The 17706-nt window shown below is 39.4% G+C and overlaps 1 protein-coding gene across 1 annotated transcript; it reads left to right on the top strand.

Annotated features, from left to right (window-relative positions):
* Positions 1-888: 888 nt before the first annotated feature.
* rnf11b (ring finger protein 11b) lies at positions 889-16815 on the top strand. Its single transcript, XM_058637956.1, has 3 exons — positions 889-1479; positions 12456-12625; positions 15382-16815. The coding sequence occupies exons 1-3, from the start codon at positions 1357-1359 to the stop codon at positions 15551-15553; spliced, it is 465 nt and encodes a 154-aa protein (XP_058493939.1). The 5' UTR covers positions 889-1356; the 3' UTR covers positions 15554-16815.
* Positions 16816-17706: the final 891 nt, after the last annotated feature.

Consider the following 17706-nt stretch of genomic DNA (forward strand, 5'->3'; position numbering starts at 1 on the left):
ACTGGGGAAAATTGTTCATATTTCATGTGAGTGACTTGCTCTTTTGCCTGCAAACAAACAATCATAGGATTGTCACAAGGGGAACCTGCAGGACCTCATGATTTATAACTATCATATTTATGATTCTTGTTCTTCATTTTGTGACCTTAATAACCCTTCAGTTACGAGCTCAATTCCTTTCCACTCTGCTTAACATTAGTAACCTTTATATGTTTCCACCATATCGCTAAGCTTTTAGAAGATGTTTACACATATGGAGATTCATATATTAATTTCTTTCAACATCGAGAAGGACAGATGTTATATGACATATATGGGTATGGAGTGTAGGCTCCACCAATTTCCATTTACGAATCAAGAAACAAAAACAATATTTTAAAGCATTTTTTGACGATTATTGCAATAACATTGTTGAGGATAACATGAAATTATATTTTCACAGTGGCCTGTGCCCACTAGATCACGTCCTATGTTTACCTTTCAAAGTGACATTATTCCCAGGACAACAGACCTGTGCATACAAACGTGGTCTCATTCACAGGAAATGAAGTCATCATATATGGTTGATAGGAAAGGCAATGGCAGCCAGAGAGGACAATCTTCACTACAAACACAACATTATATTGACAAAACAAGAATGATATTTGAACCAATCGAAGAAAAAGAGTAAGTGTTCGTGTAATGTCTGTAGGCCAGCTGGAAATAGCTAAATGAATCCAAAATTACAGTTCACAGCCTCGATTTATCGATTTTATCACTGTGTTTATGTTTTTAGAAGAAGGACAACGTGATCACGAATCTGATTGGCTGTTGGTCGGAGGATCCCGGACCTAATGAAATATCATTGGTGTTGCTGTCTGGTGGGGGCGGGGCTTCATATTGCTACGTCATTAGCTTTTGTCGTTGTTGGGCAGCTGCAAACTGGAAAGTCCCTGACAGCAGCAGCAGAGGAGCATTCAGTCTGCTGTTTCGTTTGTAATTTCTAAAGACCTATTGATATTTTCTTCGCGTGGCTCTCCCCGTGGATTGCAAATCTTGCAAGTTTGTTTCAGTTGTGTTATTTTCCATTTTGCTACACGAGTGCTAGATGCTCCCCTGCGAGTGCTAGCTTGTGTTAGCAGGCTAGCTCTTTGTGTGGCTAGCTGCTAGCTGAGGGATGGTTTGTTGTTGTTGAGTCGAGCTGCCCTCCCGTCGTCAGGGAGAGGAGATTCATCATCGGCGGTGTATGGAAATTAAAACGCATCCTCGACGCCTTCTCGGTTACTGACATTATCAGAAAAGTGGACCGTGAAATCCGCTGCTAGTGAAGCGACAGAAGAGAGAGAAAGGGGGATAGTTTGACCGAAGAGGAAGGAGATGGGAAACTGTCTGAAGTCTCCGACCTCGGATGATATTTCTTTGCTACATGAATCTCAGTCAGACCGGGCCAGCTACGGAGACGGTGCTGACCCAGACCAGGAACCACCACCACCCTACCAGGTAACTTTAACCAACTGTTAAGGCGAGCAGTGTGGCACCACTAACCACCAGGACTATATCTAAATGTAACGATATAACATCGCGATAACAAGTCAAGGTACGATATTTATTGCGATGTTGTGATAGTAATAGGGCTGAGCATTTATTTGATACAGCATGATTAGCAAATATCAAATTGTATTGTTTAATTTTTGATTGTTCTTTGTTTGATTGCTAATTCAGAATTGCAACATATAATTGTAGTTGGTTAGTTTGATGATATCTGACATGGTAATACTCCATCTTCTATATTTGTTTTAACTTGTTTTTAAGTCAGTGACACAGCAAATATTGAACAAATGTAGACAGTTGTCTGTTTTAGAGAATGCTCATGGATGACAACTAAATGGGATCTAGAGATTACATGGCTCTGACATTTTAATTCAGCAAACTGTAACCAAGCGCATTCACTGCAAACCATCTACAACGAATATTGTGTGCTAGGTCAGTACACTAAAACTGGAAATCTCTCAGGAACATCATAGAGACAAGACATTTCTAAGTTCTTATTTGTCAGTCGTATACCTGAGCAGACTTGGTCCTTGACATGCATCCATGTTCAGGTTTCTAGAAATATGTCATGTTTGGGATACAGTGTGTAATTAGGTCAAAGTCGCCAGTTTTAGTCTGGCAGAGGAGATATGGAGTAATAAATGACGCAAATCTGAATAATCCTTCAATTGTATTGATAAAGTCCTTAACAGTTGTCTTTTTAGAGAATGCTCATGGTTGAAAACTAAATGAAGGTAGATTTTAAACAGATGGCTCCACCCATTTCCATTTAAGATTCCTAAAAAAAATAGTTTATGTTATATTTTTATAACTGTGCCTTTGTGAACCTCAATTATTTTGGTCGGGATAATTGTGATTCATGACATTACTTTTTTTCCCCGTTCGTCCCATGTCTAGTTACAGCAAACATCAGCTGTTTACAGATCCAGCATCACCTTTGGCCAGCAATCCAGTCCATTGACCTCATCCCTTCATGGCTTTGACACTAATCCTCTTTGTTATATCCGTAGGTCCTTATTGTGTCTGGCATTTCCCTCAAGACATTATTAACTGTTTGTCCTGTTATACACAGTGAAAATGTTAGACGTCCGTGCTGCTGGCTGTAACTCAAAACATTTCCAAAACTAAGAAGGTCCTTTCCTAGTCGAACTCTGAAGAACCGGTCGATGCATGTACTTCTAGCAGCACTAGTACTTTGCACACTGAACTGGCTGCTGGCACTGTACAGAATTGATTTCGAAGTATTACTGCTAGTTTTCAAAGGCCTCAGTGGTACAGCTCCTGCATATCTGACTTGAACACTTGGTACAACCCAGTCAGATCCCTCAGAAATGTTAAGAGAATCAAAACCAAATCAGAAGAAAGACTACACACTGCCTGTAATTCTCTATTAAAGAGGGTGTGATATAGTTGTTTGGAAAGCAGGAGCTATTTTATCTGTCTCAGGTGCTTCCCTGACTGATCCAGGGCATCAACTTTGTTTGTCTGGTGTCCTTATTTCCTAGATGAGATCACACACAAACAGACCTTGCCATGTTGTAACTGTAAATATGATTCATGGTGTTATGGCTCTCGGGTGTGTTTTTCCATGTTAAGAGGCAGCTGGTATGTGTTCTGCAAGGTCCTGCCAGAGAGTTTGCTTGTTACTAGGTTAAGCAAAGACTTATCGGTATAGATACGTGCTTTTAAATGAATGTGAAATCAAATGTAATCTCAGGTCGAGGGGTGGTGGGGGGGTCGATACAGTGAAATATCATGATATTTTGCATGGCAATATTATATCACATTTGAGACACCAAGCATCAATTTTTATAATTATGATTTTGATCCCCCACGCTGTGATTTCTGCCCCTGTGCTGTGTTTCAACTGGCAATGGGGAGGGGGGGTTCTGTTTTTGTTTCCCTTTTTTAACCAGTACCATCGTAATAATACCTTTACTTTACTCCTAGGCTGTGAAAAAATCCTGCTGCGAACCCTGTTCGCAATATATGATTTTGCAAAAACTCATGATTAATTGTTTTTTATTAGCTTGGAGGGCCACTCAAACGTTTTCCATCATTAGTCAGTCAAATACCTGAGCAGACTTGGTCCTTGACATGAATCCATGTCCAGGTTGCTACAAATATGTCATATCTGGGATACAGCCGAGTGTAATTAGGTCAAAGCAGCCAGTATTAGTCCAGTGTTAGAGCTTTTCTCTCTGGTGACCACAGTAGTCAGCACCTTCACCAGTCTGAGAACACTGCACACTTTTTTATGCTGGTGTTGAGCATGTTAGACGTGGAGCTTTATGTTTTGATTGAACCTGAGTGTGTTCATTAAAGCTATCACTATGGACCTGGGTCTAAATGCCAGGATGCTTACTGTGACTGCAGCTCTGTCCTTCATATCAGGGAGTCACTACTATGTAATCCAAAACAAAGACAATAATCTGCAGCTGTGGTCAAGTTACAGAAAATTAATACAGAAGGGTGATACTTCTACCTTGGTATTCTTCTTTCTTTTTTTCTTTCTTTCTTTTCCATCTCCAAGCCATTATTGCGTATGGAAATAAAGTAAATATACTGTAAATAAGTCATAATAATTAACTTTACATCATTTAAAATTATTCTTTAATTACATTAATGGTATGTAGATATATCTTATAGCCTGTAGGTGAGGATTTATTTTGTCATTGCATGGGATTGACTTAATCCATTCATACAAATATATCCAAGGTCAATCACAACACCAACATATGGAGGCAAACAACCATTTGTGGTCACATTCACACCTTTAATTACTCATCTGGTGGCATAATTAATCGCCGTTGTAACTCGAATAACAAGCTTGCAACATGTGCCCCAGTCCCCCTGGTAAAACCATGCAACTAATTCCTGACTAATTGTGTGAGACGCTGGGGAGGAGGCAAATGAGACTGTCCTGAACATTAATGTCAGCAGAAATCTTTAGTGAGTTTCTCAGTTTCTTTGTTGTGAGAACAAAATGGATAGTTTTTAATAATTTGCCATTAAATAATTTCAGCCTATTTCTTTTTGGAAATTTATGGAAAGTAGATTGACTTAAAATGGCGCTTGACATGGTTGACAATGGCTGGTCCCCTCCTTACATTGTTTTGGTCTGTGGTGTAATACTAATACTAACTGGGGCATGTTGCATTAGATATAGTAGTGGTTGACACAAATCAATTCCCCTATAGCTATTGTCCTGTAGCAGTATTTTACCCTTACGTTAAGTTAATTTGACTGTGATGTTTGCTGAGCTCAACATTGAGCTCCTCCCATATTGATCCCCACCCACATTACATTCCACCTTGAATTGTACACTGCACTGAGGGGTTTTTGGGATGCCACAGTCAGTGGTGAATCAGAGGGTGAATTCCAGCATCTGGCTGGGTGTATCCACTGTCGGCGGTTGGTGCTGTTGAATATTTTGTGTCTGAAATGAGGTAGCACACAAATGAAGTTTTATTGATTAAGTTCTTTGTATTGTAATTTACGCCGTGACACAATTACAGTGTAAAGAATATAGGTATGTTTTTAAACATATGTCTTCCATTCTCCTGAAACAAAATAAAATATATATAATTTATTTGTCAAGCCTCATTTCATGTGAAATGAATATAATGGAATTATGTTAATATGTAGGATGTGCAGTCCACATTAGAAGTCTAAGGGAAACTAAGGGAAAAATATGGTGGAGGAGTGTAACCTGGGAGGGAGGTACCTTTTGTTTTTTTTGCTTGTGTGTGTAGATTTGTGTGTTACAGTATGTGCTGCTTTCAGCACGTTGTGTGGCGATTTGGAAAGCAGCTGGTGAAACGAGTGCTGACTCATCGCTGTGGGTCTGGGCTATGGGAGGTAGTGGGAGGGGGTGTGTGTTTGGTCCTATTTAGTTTGACACAAATACTCTCATGCTGCTGTCTGTTACATTTTTGGTAGGCATAGACTTTGAAAGACTCACAGTGGTCATGTGAGTTTGCACATAGAGGATCTTGGTCTTTCTTGATCCACTATCACGTGTCTTTTTTCTGTTACTTATGCGTGGAAAAAAGAGGCCTACATTGTAAAAAAATATAGAAGCACCTGCTTCTGTATTCCAAAATGAGACCAAGCCTCCATGGGTTTAGTAGGCCAGGGGGTAAACACCAGAAGATAACACAAACAGTAAACGATCATATTAGTCTGTCAACCAACTGCATTGCAATCCAGATGTGAAGGTTTGCAGTCAGGGTTTTACTGTGAACTCAGCCAGCTTAGTCAAATAAAATGGTTAAAAAGTAAGTTTATTTTGATGTTTGTGTGTAATTAGTAGTCAGAAGGGCTTTCCTCTCATCTTTAAAACAGGAAGAAATTGCTGTATTTTCTCTTAAGAGGTATTCTCAAAATCACAATTAGAAATGTTTGCCACTGTTGACTGTACATTCACATTCATCAAACAGATGTCCTAATATGGTAACAGAAACATTAGGGATGGGGGAGGGTAGGATGTGGTTCTTGAGTGTTCACTACAGGTGTCTGGTTCACACAGTTGAACTCTTATCTTCCTCTGAGTGATCAAATGTCGCCAGGATGGTTTTGTCATTATTAGTGAAAGGCTGATAAAGGTGAAGTGTGTAAAATGTTGGGGAAATTGTTTTTACTTTGCTTACTTTACTTTTTTAGAAATTTAGTTTATTATAAGTGTACAATCACCTGAATGTATGAGTTCTTGTTTTTTATTACCCCAGAGTGAGCCTTTATGTTTATTAAGGCCACAGCGAATTACTAAAAACGTGCCGTGCCAAGGCGAGTTGAGTCACACCGGGACCGTTTAGTGGAAAAATGGCTTAATACACTTGAGCTTTAAGGGTATCTTCATTATATGGTAAAGACTCATCATAACTACCCAGATTCTTGTTATTATTCGTCGAGATGTCTTGGGTTCAGTCAGTCATCATCTACCGCTTTATCCTCTGCCAGAGGGTCGCGGGGGGTGCTGTGCCAAGCTCAGCTACATCGGGCGATAGGCGGGGTACACCCTGGACAGTTCGCCAGTCCATCGCAGGGCCACACACAGATAGAGACAAACAACCATTCACTCTCACACTCACTCCTATGGTCAATTTAGAGTGTTCAATTTACCTATCCCCACATTGCATGTTTTTGGACTGTGGGAGGAAGCCGGAGAACCCGGAGAGAAATGTCTTGGGTTCAATTATCTTAAATTGTTACATTGAAAAATTAACTATTTACTAAGTAATTTTCCTCCAATTTTGCAATTTCCACTTCAGATGTTATTATGTTAAATCACCACGGGGAAGGCTTTGTGTGACCTTTGTCGTGCATTATTTGCTAACATTAGCGTTAATAAACGTAATGTCTTATCTTCCTGCTTGACTACACTGAGATACAGGACACATACTGTTGCCATCATGTCGCCAGCTAATTCTGTTATCACATTAACAAACACATCCTGTTGTGCTAATGTACATTCTTCCTCTCCTGCAGTGGTTTTCTTTGCCACTTGTGTGTTGCCTTGCCTGAAATGTGTGCAGGTGACTGCAGGTCTTGTTCAGAGGTTTCGTTACTCGGCGTCCAGAGAGCTAAGATTTCAGTTCCTACAAACGCCTCATGTTTCCAGTATGTGCTAAGGTTGCACACAAGGTACAAGTAGAAATTTCACCTTTTCACTGGCTATGTTTGAGGTTGGATAAAGCAGTTAAAAAAAGAAGCAATTTGTTCATAAGTGAAATGACCACTGTGTGTCTGCAAGCTCTTTTACACACACACACACACACACATTAGCTCTGAAATGATGTGGCTGCTCTGGTATGTCGGTGTCATGTCAGCACAGACAGCAGCTGTGGCTGACATTGTTTTCCTGCCTCAGCAGTCTGCCAGCTTAGGACTAATTTTGTAAAGCTTAGGTCATGGGTCAAGAAGGAACAAAGCAGTCATGTCCCCAGACTACAAAAGCATGAAACAGATTACATTCTTGCATATAATATACAGTATTTTTATTTTACATACAAGGTGACGCACTTTCTCATAAAACACAAGGTGAGATTAAACTGAATTTATTTACAGCAAAAGTCAACAAAATGGTACAAAATACAAGTAGACAGACTCATGCAAATTGATACATAAAACACAGATATAATCACTGTTAAAGTAAATCACAATGGGCATAATCTACAGGAATTTGTTTAAAACAGTAAGCACAAAGGATAACATGAATTTGTCAGTGTTCCCTCTGGGGAGACAAAACCAACCAAAATCATATCATTTAGTATAAAACATTTTTTTATTTAATCTCCAGGCTCAAAACATTGCATCAATCACATGCTAGTCATTTCCCCATTCAGTGAGACTGAGGCTGTAGTCAGGATGAACAAGAAGTGGGCTTTGTAGTGGAAGTGGCATGAGAAGTCAATTGGTGGGTCTGTGTGTTTCTTAGGGGAATTCACAAATGTGAAAAAGTAGATTTACATGTAGGAGTCTACAAACATCCAGTGGCCACTGTGTCACGCAGTACATTTACACGAAGGTAGAGAAAAACTAAATATTGTGTTCGTCCGAGTTTTTAAAATACATGTCAACATGTTGGTACTAAATTGTATTTGTTGATGTTGGACTAGCACACCCAGACAATGTGGTTGGGGGTTGAATTACTTCTTCATGTTTACACTCACTCAAATTCGCCCACACACTCTATGCATGCTCATACTACCCACCCCTGGGCTTTGACCCAGAAATAACAGAAGCCATTATATAGAAGAAGAAGAAGAAAACAACAGTTAGAAAAATTCAGGGCAATACATTTTATTTATTTATTTATTTATTTTGCCAGCCCAAATAATTCTTCAAAAAGTTTTTGGGTGGTCAGACTACTTGGAATGGTACTGTGTGAATGTCAAAAACCTGTGTGGCTCTAACTCTCTGACCCTCTTCTCATGGCCATGTGGTCAGTTCTCATAAATAACAGAATTCTGGCTGTGGGGAGAATCTAGGCTGCTATTGAACTTGTGGGCAGAGAGTGCCTCCATATTTCATTTTCCCACTCCTCTTTCCCCTGTAGTTCAATCAATTAGTGTTGGATGATTGAAGACAGAGGTGAAATGCCTCACCACAGTACTATTTTTCTTTCTTTTACTTTATCCATTTATATCTCTGCTCTCATTCCTGCGTCTGATCTCCCACTCCATCCTCACTCCCCCTTAGTAGCTTTGGCCTGGCAGGCTGACAGTCTCTGCTGCTGCCGTGTGCCATGGTCAGTAGCCGACAGCATGCTTGGCAGAGGAAACCAAGCACTGTACTTGAGCTCGGCAATGCACCACCCTGCACCCTCCATCCCCCGCTAGCTGCCCTTTAACCCCTGCGTCCCCTCTCTCGCTCTGTGCCTCACACTCCATCTCTATGACTGTTGTCGTTCTGGTCAGTCTGAGGTCACTCACATAATGACCAGTTGTCTCAACACAGCTGACACGGTATGAAAGCAGGGAGAGGCATATGATAATAACACTTCTGACGACTGTCTGTTCACCACTCTGACACGTTCACACAGCTCAGCTGCTGTCCCGCTCTTAGACTGTCTGTAGCTTTTATTCCTGCTGCCTGGCTGCCATCTTTATCCTCCTGACGTGGATAAAAGGAGTGGCAGTCAGGCGAGCAGCAGACAGCCTCCTCTGCCACTGTTCTGCTGACTCATGGCTTAAAATGCTGAAGCTAACTTTGTAGACCGACATCTTTCAAATGCGAGTCCTCCAGGATTCTTAAAAAAAAAAAAAAAAAGCAAGTTAGGATTAGGATTTAGGCTTTTTTTTTTTTTTTTTTTTTGCAGATGAAAAGAATCTGCTTTTATACAAGCATTTCAACGTATGAGAAGTAATCCACACAAACACACCTAAATATCATGGTACACTAGGCATGTGGGTGCTGGAGTAAAAAGGTAGCTGTTTCCTTCCTCTGCAGTTTAAAAAAAGTTGTACTAATAACAAATGTTAAGTAAACACAGATATTTTTTCATTGGACCGATGAGGAAGTGAAGCTGTTCACAGTCAAGGTGAAAATGCAGGTATCTGCAAGAACATTAAAAGATTAAACAGTAACATACAGTACATGTAAAGGAAGTTTTTTGAAACTAAAAAAACGGTGTCAAATTGTGACACATTTACAAGTGTCATTAAAAGCAGCGACAGAGATAACATCGTAGAGTTTCTGTGTTTTTTTCTAATACGTTCCAGTCATTTTATGCAGCAAATAAATAGGACAGTGGCCATGTGTCATACTTGGTTGCTAGAGATATAGAGGTGCATGTCCTAGCAGAGTTTTATAGTTTTATAAGTGTGAACCAAATAATAGTAGGATGAATATGTATCGAGGGCCATTTAACCTGAGAATAAAGTAGACGGTGGTGAGTTCTGAATGAAGCATTTGTGACAAGTCGAGTAGCAGAGTGACAGACTTTGCATGCATGTTAGTAGATTGTACCCCCGTGATCAAAGAAGAGAAGGGTTGTCTTTTCAACAATCATACGCTTGGCAGCAGATGTAAAGGAGGAACAATATCTGAATAGAAAACCAGGTCTTGCTTTGACCTTTGATTGTAACATGTTGACATGATGTGAGAAGGATAGTGCATTATGTAACCAAATTCCTAAGCATGTGTAGACTGTAACCTGTTTGATGATGGTCCCGTCTGTTGTGGTGATGTCTGTGATAGATGAGGGAACCCTGCCTTTGTGACCAACCCACATAACTTATGTTTTTTTGGTTGGTATAAAGGCCCTCTGTATTTTACAGAAAGTATCTGCAGAAGGACCAGATGTTAACAAACTTGTGTGTTTTTGGAGCTCCGCAGTAGAGTGGACAGCAGGCGTATCCCAATCAGAATTTGTACGTTTTTGTTTATTTTTTACCATTTAACGTATAAGCAAATGCTAGATCAGTTATAAAGACTTAATAAATGTACATAAACGTCTAAAACTTCATATGTCATATTTTGGTGTTTGTCTCTCAAATAACTTAACTCAATTAGCAATGCTAGCTACCATTTAGCCAAAATGAAAAGAAGTAAATGTGAGAGTCATTTTGAGTGACATGCCTAAACCTCAGCATATAATTCCACATTTAATTCAGTAGTTAGTTACTCAGCCTCTTTCACAAATAAATATATGTGTGTGTGTGTGTGTGTGTGTTGGTTTGTCTCGAAAGGTTGTACTTCCTTCTCTAACCGAGCCTCATCCACGATCTGGCTGCTGGATCTTGCAAAGAAAGAGAGAAACCGTTAGAAATCGTAGTGACTGTATGAGACTGTATAAAAATAGAGGGAAGAATAAAAGGAAGGAAGTGGAGAGCTGGAGGCACAGTCATAAACCACAAATTGAGAGAGAGTTGAGTGAATAGAGAGTTGTCTTTGGAGAGGAGGAAAAGACTGACATCAGGACATAAAGGCATGTCTACTTTTTTAAGTTGAAAGGCTTCATTTGTTATTACTTACTGCAACTTACTATCTCCTTGATAACTCTTTACTCCCTCAAACAAATACGGTGTCTTCAGTTTCCTCTCATATACAACACTCACATTTGAGAGGCTGAATTTAGTAAATACTTAGTTGAAAAATTACATTTTGGGCTGCAATGTTTATTCGATTTATCCATTACTAAATCAATTAATCAAATAGAGTTTTTTGATAACTCAAACAAGTTTCTTTGATTTTTCAGCTTCTTAAATGTGAATATTTTCTGTTTTCTTTGCTCCATATAACAAAGAAATCTTTAAAACTGAATAATTTTGGTTTGTGGACAAAACAAGACAAGTACTGTGAAAAACAAATGGTGAAAATATCAATTTATGAAAATAATCGTTAGTTGATAAAAAGCCCTAAATTACTTTTAGCACTTTTAATTGATTCTCAGTATTGATTTTTTTTTGTCTAAATATTTTATGCTGTAAAAATCTTAATATTATACTGGATGTTTTTTGCTGATGCATTACAATCTGATACTGAAACAAACTTTGATATGATGTTACTTTCAATCCACCTCAGACTTGTGAGTTTCTGTGTTGTGTGATGACAGTCGACAGATGACGTGGAGGCGTTGGCTGCTTTAAAGTGCGTTACAAGCCAGCCTCCACTTTCCCCTCTTTGTTTGAGGAGTTTAGATTAAAACATTAAGGAGTTGTTGGGATGGAAGTGGCTTCATTGTTGTTAAACGTATTAGAAACATTCAGAGGTTTGCCTGTGGACGTCGTTCATGACATTTAAACTGTACACTTGATGAATTGATGTCTTTCTCTCTTTTTGTTCTTGCAGTTTTCAGCCAAATTAGGCTGAAAATGTAAAATAAGTAGGCCATGTTTGCCACTGCTACAACAGCAGTTGGACCAAGCTGTGGGGAAACACTCCCACCTACTGCCTGATATAATCCTGCAACATAGGAACAGATATTGTGAACTTGTATTTCATCATTAATGACAACTAATAGTTTAGCATATTAGCTCCACAGGGCCTCTTTCTGAGTGTAATAATGCTTTGTGGTATGAAGTCAAGGAGGGATTTAGACATTAATCCCTGCCATTAGTGATATTATAGTATTAAAATGAACATTTCTTTTTCAGTCAGCAGAGCATGACTCTTTTGCCATAACCAAATAAAGTTGCATAAGCTTTGTGGCACTTCTGCTCAGCCTGGCTCGACTTCCACTGGAAGTGCTAAGAAGAACAACATGTTCTGTTTTTATTAACCCAATATATAAGTGGGGTAATAAAGACTGGAGGGAGATTTGATTAACATGTCTCATTTAGTACTAAAATACTACAATTGTTTTCCTTAAATGCTGAAAGTGTTGGAGCAGCAGATGGTCTGGGAAAGGAGAGTTATTTTAAGTACTTGGATTAACTGGCAATTGATTGATCATGACTTCTATCTCTGACTTTCTGCAGGAGCAGATCCATGTACCTGTTTATCACCCAACACCAAGCCAAGCCAGACTGGCCACTCAGCTGACAGAGGAGGAGCAGGTTCGCATCGCCCAGCGCATTGGACTCATCCAGCACCTTCCAAAGGGCGTGTATGACCTCGGGCAGGATGGCTCTGAAAAGAAGATTAGAGAGTGAGTAAAAGCCCTTGGGTGATCAGAATAATCACAGGAAGTAATCTTTTTATACTGAATACTACTTCACTGTAGAGGTCTGTGCTTTAGCAGGGTTTTGAAAAGGTTGTACAATCTGAAAATCTCATCAACACTTTGCCCTTGATGTCATTTTAATTTTTCACTTTCATTCAGTCTTTTTAAATCATGTGAAAGTGGAATTAAACTACGATCGTGGGGTAGCATATTGTTGAAATTACACAGCATTGCTCTGATGACATCCATACTACTACTGTATGTTTTCTTCCCACAGACCAGCCAACAAAAAATATGGAACTATTAGCTATTTTTCAGCTATTACAAATACAAAACTACTAAAGAACTACCGAGATACTCGTAGGAGAAAAATGACATGTATATCCTTCCTTGAGTTATCGTTTGATATAGGCTGAACACACTGTGAACAAATCAGCTGTCTGTTTGTGTGTGTATGAGAGCTGCGCGGACGGGAAGAAGAATAAACTGAATTATACGTTGTGTTTTTAAATCACGCTGGAAAAAGAAATGACAATTTGTGGCGGTCAGTGTTTTTTTTTTTTATATATATATATATTTTATTTTTCAAGTTTTTTGTAGCTTGTGTTTTTATCAACATTAAAGGAGTAACCTGACAGGTTTCCATACACCTGCAGGAAATCCATTAATCTTGGAATTCCTGACTCTGGGCTCTTTAGGCTGACCAACACCTTTGTACACCTAAGATTTTTCTCTACTTTGTCACAGTAAATCTTATCTATTTCTTGTTTGAGTGGTCTCATCTATAAAAGTAATTGTAAAGTACTGTGTTGTTGTTCCAGTTCCATTGGCTGTTTTTGCAGGTCTAAGAGTTTTTGAGTTTGTCTTCCAAATATGTTTTTATTTTCCTTCTAAACTTCCCCTGGGAACAGCAAATAAAAACTATATGTACAGTAATAGAACAGTCATGACAATAAAACCTTACAATAAACAAAAAATGGAAGAGGTTATCCCAAGACCTCTTGTATAGGAGGGTGTTTCAGTCGCTCAGTCCTATTATGTGATATGGAGCACTGCATGGAAAATAAACATTAAGTGAGCAACGTACGTCCAGATCGACAATATTACTGGCATAGTCAGAGTGGCATTCAGTGGGAAAACTACACACATTAAGAAGAAATGAACTCAATAGTGGACTTAATTAGCTTACTATGCCTTTTATGACTTTACTGCAGAACTGCGCTTTAATATGAATTATAAAACACTCAAACGTGACACACCATTTGGAAGAGATAACGGATTGAAAGCTATTCGAATAGACGGAGAGATCTCGCCTACCGTCTCTGTCCAGAAACAAATTATAAAGATAAAAACGTCACCAAGTTTACAGGAAAGCTGGCGTTATGATGAAAGGATGTGGGTTAACGGTTCTCGGCGTCCGTGTCGGCTCCGGGGACGTGGCTTTAACCATGGCTTCAGTTATGGCATCACGGATGGAGGCTAACAAGACCGTCCCACCTAGCATAGACTTGTCGCCCTATCAGCTTCCTTTTTCTTGCTTCTTAACAACATACTGCGGCCATGTTTGTCTCCCCCGAACATAAATATATATATTAATAAACTCCTGTAAGGCAAATCTCCTGTACTATATGGGGGTTTACGGCAGAACGGTTGTCACGCAGCCATCTCCACCCGCGTGCTACCGGATGTCCCCGTGGCGGTCAGTGTTGATTCTGTGGTGGCCTGCCACACAATGGTTTGCGTCTGGGAAACACTGAGTCTAGACAAGTCTATACACTCCAAATTAAAAATAATCATGGTCCATTCTGACATGCCTGAACATTTACCTCGTGCTGTGTGGTAAACTGGTTCATACTTGAAACAGGTATTTTTTCTATGATATGAAGACGTGACTGTGGTAGTAATTGCTGCAATGAGCACTTTCCTTTCCTTTTTTTATTCCTGTGTAGCTTATATTTGGTTACATTTCCATTTAAAAATGAAAATTTAATTTTTTATAAAACAGTGCATTTGTATGTAAAAGTTACTGCTTAAAAAAGGTCTGAAGTAACCATTGGCGCCCGGAAATCTTCACATTATCAAAACTGGCCCTCGTTATTAAAAACACGTTTGGACACCCCTGATGTATGCACATACACACTCAATGTTGTTGCTCCTTCTCTCCCGTTCGACCACGAGCAGACACTCTCACACACACACTCAGCTGGGCATTCCCCTCACATGAGCACTCACTCATGCTCTTGCATAAAAAAATACCGTCGTATACTGTGAAACTGACTAAGATGCCGGTTAAAAAATGTGTCTAGGACAAATGAACAGCCATCTCTAAATCAAATATAACAAGAAACACATTCTATACAAGAAAGTGGACTGAACATTTGCATCATAGTACTGAGTTTGGATGCAGTTAGTGTTTCAGGTAAAACTCAAATAACCAACAGACTAAAGACACACATGAACACAACGACATTAATAATAATAAGTAATTCTCATGAGACACAACTACTAACAACATAAGGAATATGAATTGCCTTTTGTTTACAGTGTCACGCATTGTAAACAAAAACAAATTGAAAATGCTGTCTCAAATACAATGTTTCAAAATTGCCGACAGAGAAAAAATAAACTTCATATGAACTCAAAAGGATTGTGTATGAAATAAATTTACAAATACAAAAACTAAGCACATTTCCGTTCACTATAATAACCTCGGTGTCTGTGTTTCTTGTGTTCTTCTGCAGGTGCGTCATCTGTATGATGGACTTTGTGTACGGAGACCCTATCCGGTTCCTGCCCTGCATGCACATCTACCACATGGACTGTATAGATGACTGGCTGATGAGGTCCTTCACCTGCCCCTCCTGCATGGAGCCTGTGGACGCTGCACTGCTTTCCTCCTATGAGACCAACTGACACACACACACACACACACATGCCCACAGACACATGTGGACCAGATTGGACACACACGCAACACACACAAACACACACACATACATACAGTATGCACACTGTATCCTGGATTAGTAAAAGGGGGGGGGGGGGGTGCTATTAACGCCGTGTTTATGTAAAGAATTTATGGTGATCTCTCATGTTTGAGCATCTGTGCACATGGGCATGTGCTGTTTTTGTGGATGTGTGCATATACATACGTTCCTTAGTTGGCCTGCTGGACAGGTTTTGTAAAAAAAAATATAAAAATAAAAGGACTGATGGAATGAACGGTCAATGGTGTTTAGGATGAACAGGAAGGGGCTGGATGAAGTAAAGAAGCTAAAGACTAATGTTTACAAAGGGCGATAAAACATGACCATGAGGGAAGTGGACGAGGGATAACTGGTGTGATTAGGAATTTGAAATCTGCTTTTATAAATGTGAATAGACATGCAAGCATACCCAGTAACACTTCCTGTACTATACTTCTCATCATTGAAAATGAACTGTGAGAGACTGCAGGAGGAAAGACATGAAAGACCGCGTTTCTGAGGACTTAAGTAACGTCGTCGTGACACCCTGAAAGTCACAGGAGAGGTCAAAACATGCTGCAAAGAAATGCTACAGACATGAAGATATGTGGTTTAAAGACTGCTAGATGTGGACATGAGATCAGATGGAATCACACTCCAACTGTTTGTCTCTCTGTACAGCTCTCTCTCTCTCTCTCTCCATGAGAAAATTAAGATAGGTGGTTTGATCAATTGTCCAGTAGCTTTGTGTTGTGTGTGTGTGTGTGTTTTGTCAGTCGGCATAAGGGCTCAGTTGAACCAGTGTTTACTAACGACACAGACATGTGTTTGAGGCTAAGGAGAATACAGTGATGTGCTTTAGTCACTAATGTGATGGATATCTGATGAACAGATTATTGACCAAAGCATGAGGAGACCAATTAACAAATCATTAATAGAAATCAGATATATTTGCACTTCTTAATCAGACTTGTGTCAAGAGTTGACCATATGCATTCAGTGATTATGTACAAGTGAGTTGTTGTGTGACTTGTTTGACCTACATTTTCACAATCGTTGCAAAGATGTGTTTCAGGAGTGGATGCATAATTTATTATCGGTGTCATTAGGGAAACTACTGAATTAACTCCAATGTCTGTGCCCCTGTTGCTGTCCAAAATCATGTAATGTCGTGGACACGTCAAGGACAAAATTAAAAATATACACAAGGTTGGACTCATTTAGTGTGTTTGCACATACACTATATCAGTATCACTTCATTCTGCTCAGTTTGAAAAAAAAATTAAAACTGCATAAAACCAAGTCTACCAGTTATAAAGTAAACACCCACAGGGAAAATAGTCGGCAGTAAATGTGTCTTGTGTGATTTGGACTTGTCACTTCAAGCATTTATTAACCTGATATAGTCAGAATAGTGAAATAATATTTTTAACATTGTTTTCATTTACCTCATAAAATAGGCTTCAGTCTTAATTTACCCGGCTGACGAAAGCACAAAGGAATACAAATGTTCTGTTTTACTTTCCTTCACGCTGCTGACTGTGGCCTGCAGATGAGGGAGTGGCCTCACAGCAAAAAAGGTCACCGGTTTGGATCCCAGTTTGATGTTTCTGGGTGTGTACCTTCTCTCCAGGTGCTGCATGTGGTAGATAAAGCGATATAAAATTGATGGTTGATGTTGACTCATTTAAAGATCTAAGAATAAGTGACGTCTAATGGCGAAACTGTCAAGAAAGTGTGTCGGAGACCTACAATGGCCTACAGTGCACTCCGGGAAGGGTGCACGTGTAATATGTGTCAGCTTTGGCTACAAAACGTGAGTCACATTCTCTGGTTGGTTTATCTGTTAGGGCTGCTGTGGTGAAATGTAAATAATTTAAAAGTCTTATTCTAAAGCAGCGAAAAACATCCTTTAAACCATTTATACACTTGTACAAACATACTTCTGGGGTGGTGTATTTAAGTTCTGTCGTTAATCCGTCCAAAATGTTGTTGTGACCTTTGTGGGCACGAAGAAGATCCACCACAGTTTGAAATCTGGCCTTTAGTGTGTGAGTGTGTGGGGACAAGGCTCCATGGCGTTTGTATGTGTGGCACCTT

This window comes from Solea solea, chromosome 9, assembly GCF_958295425.1.
Source record: "Solea solea chromosome 9, fSolSol10.1, whole genome shotgun sequence".
Classification (NCBI taxonomy): domain Eukaryota; kingdom Metazoa; phylum Chordata; class Actinopteri; order Pleuronectiformes; family Soleidae; genus Solea; species Solea solea.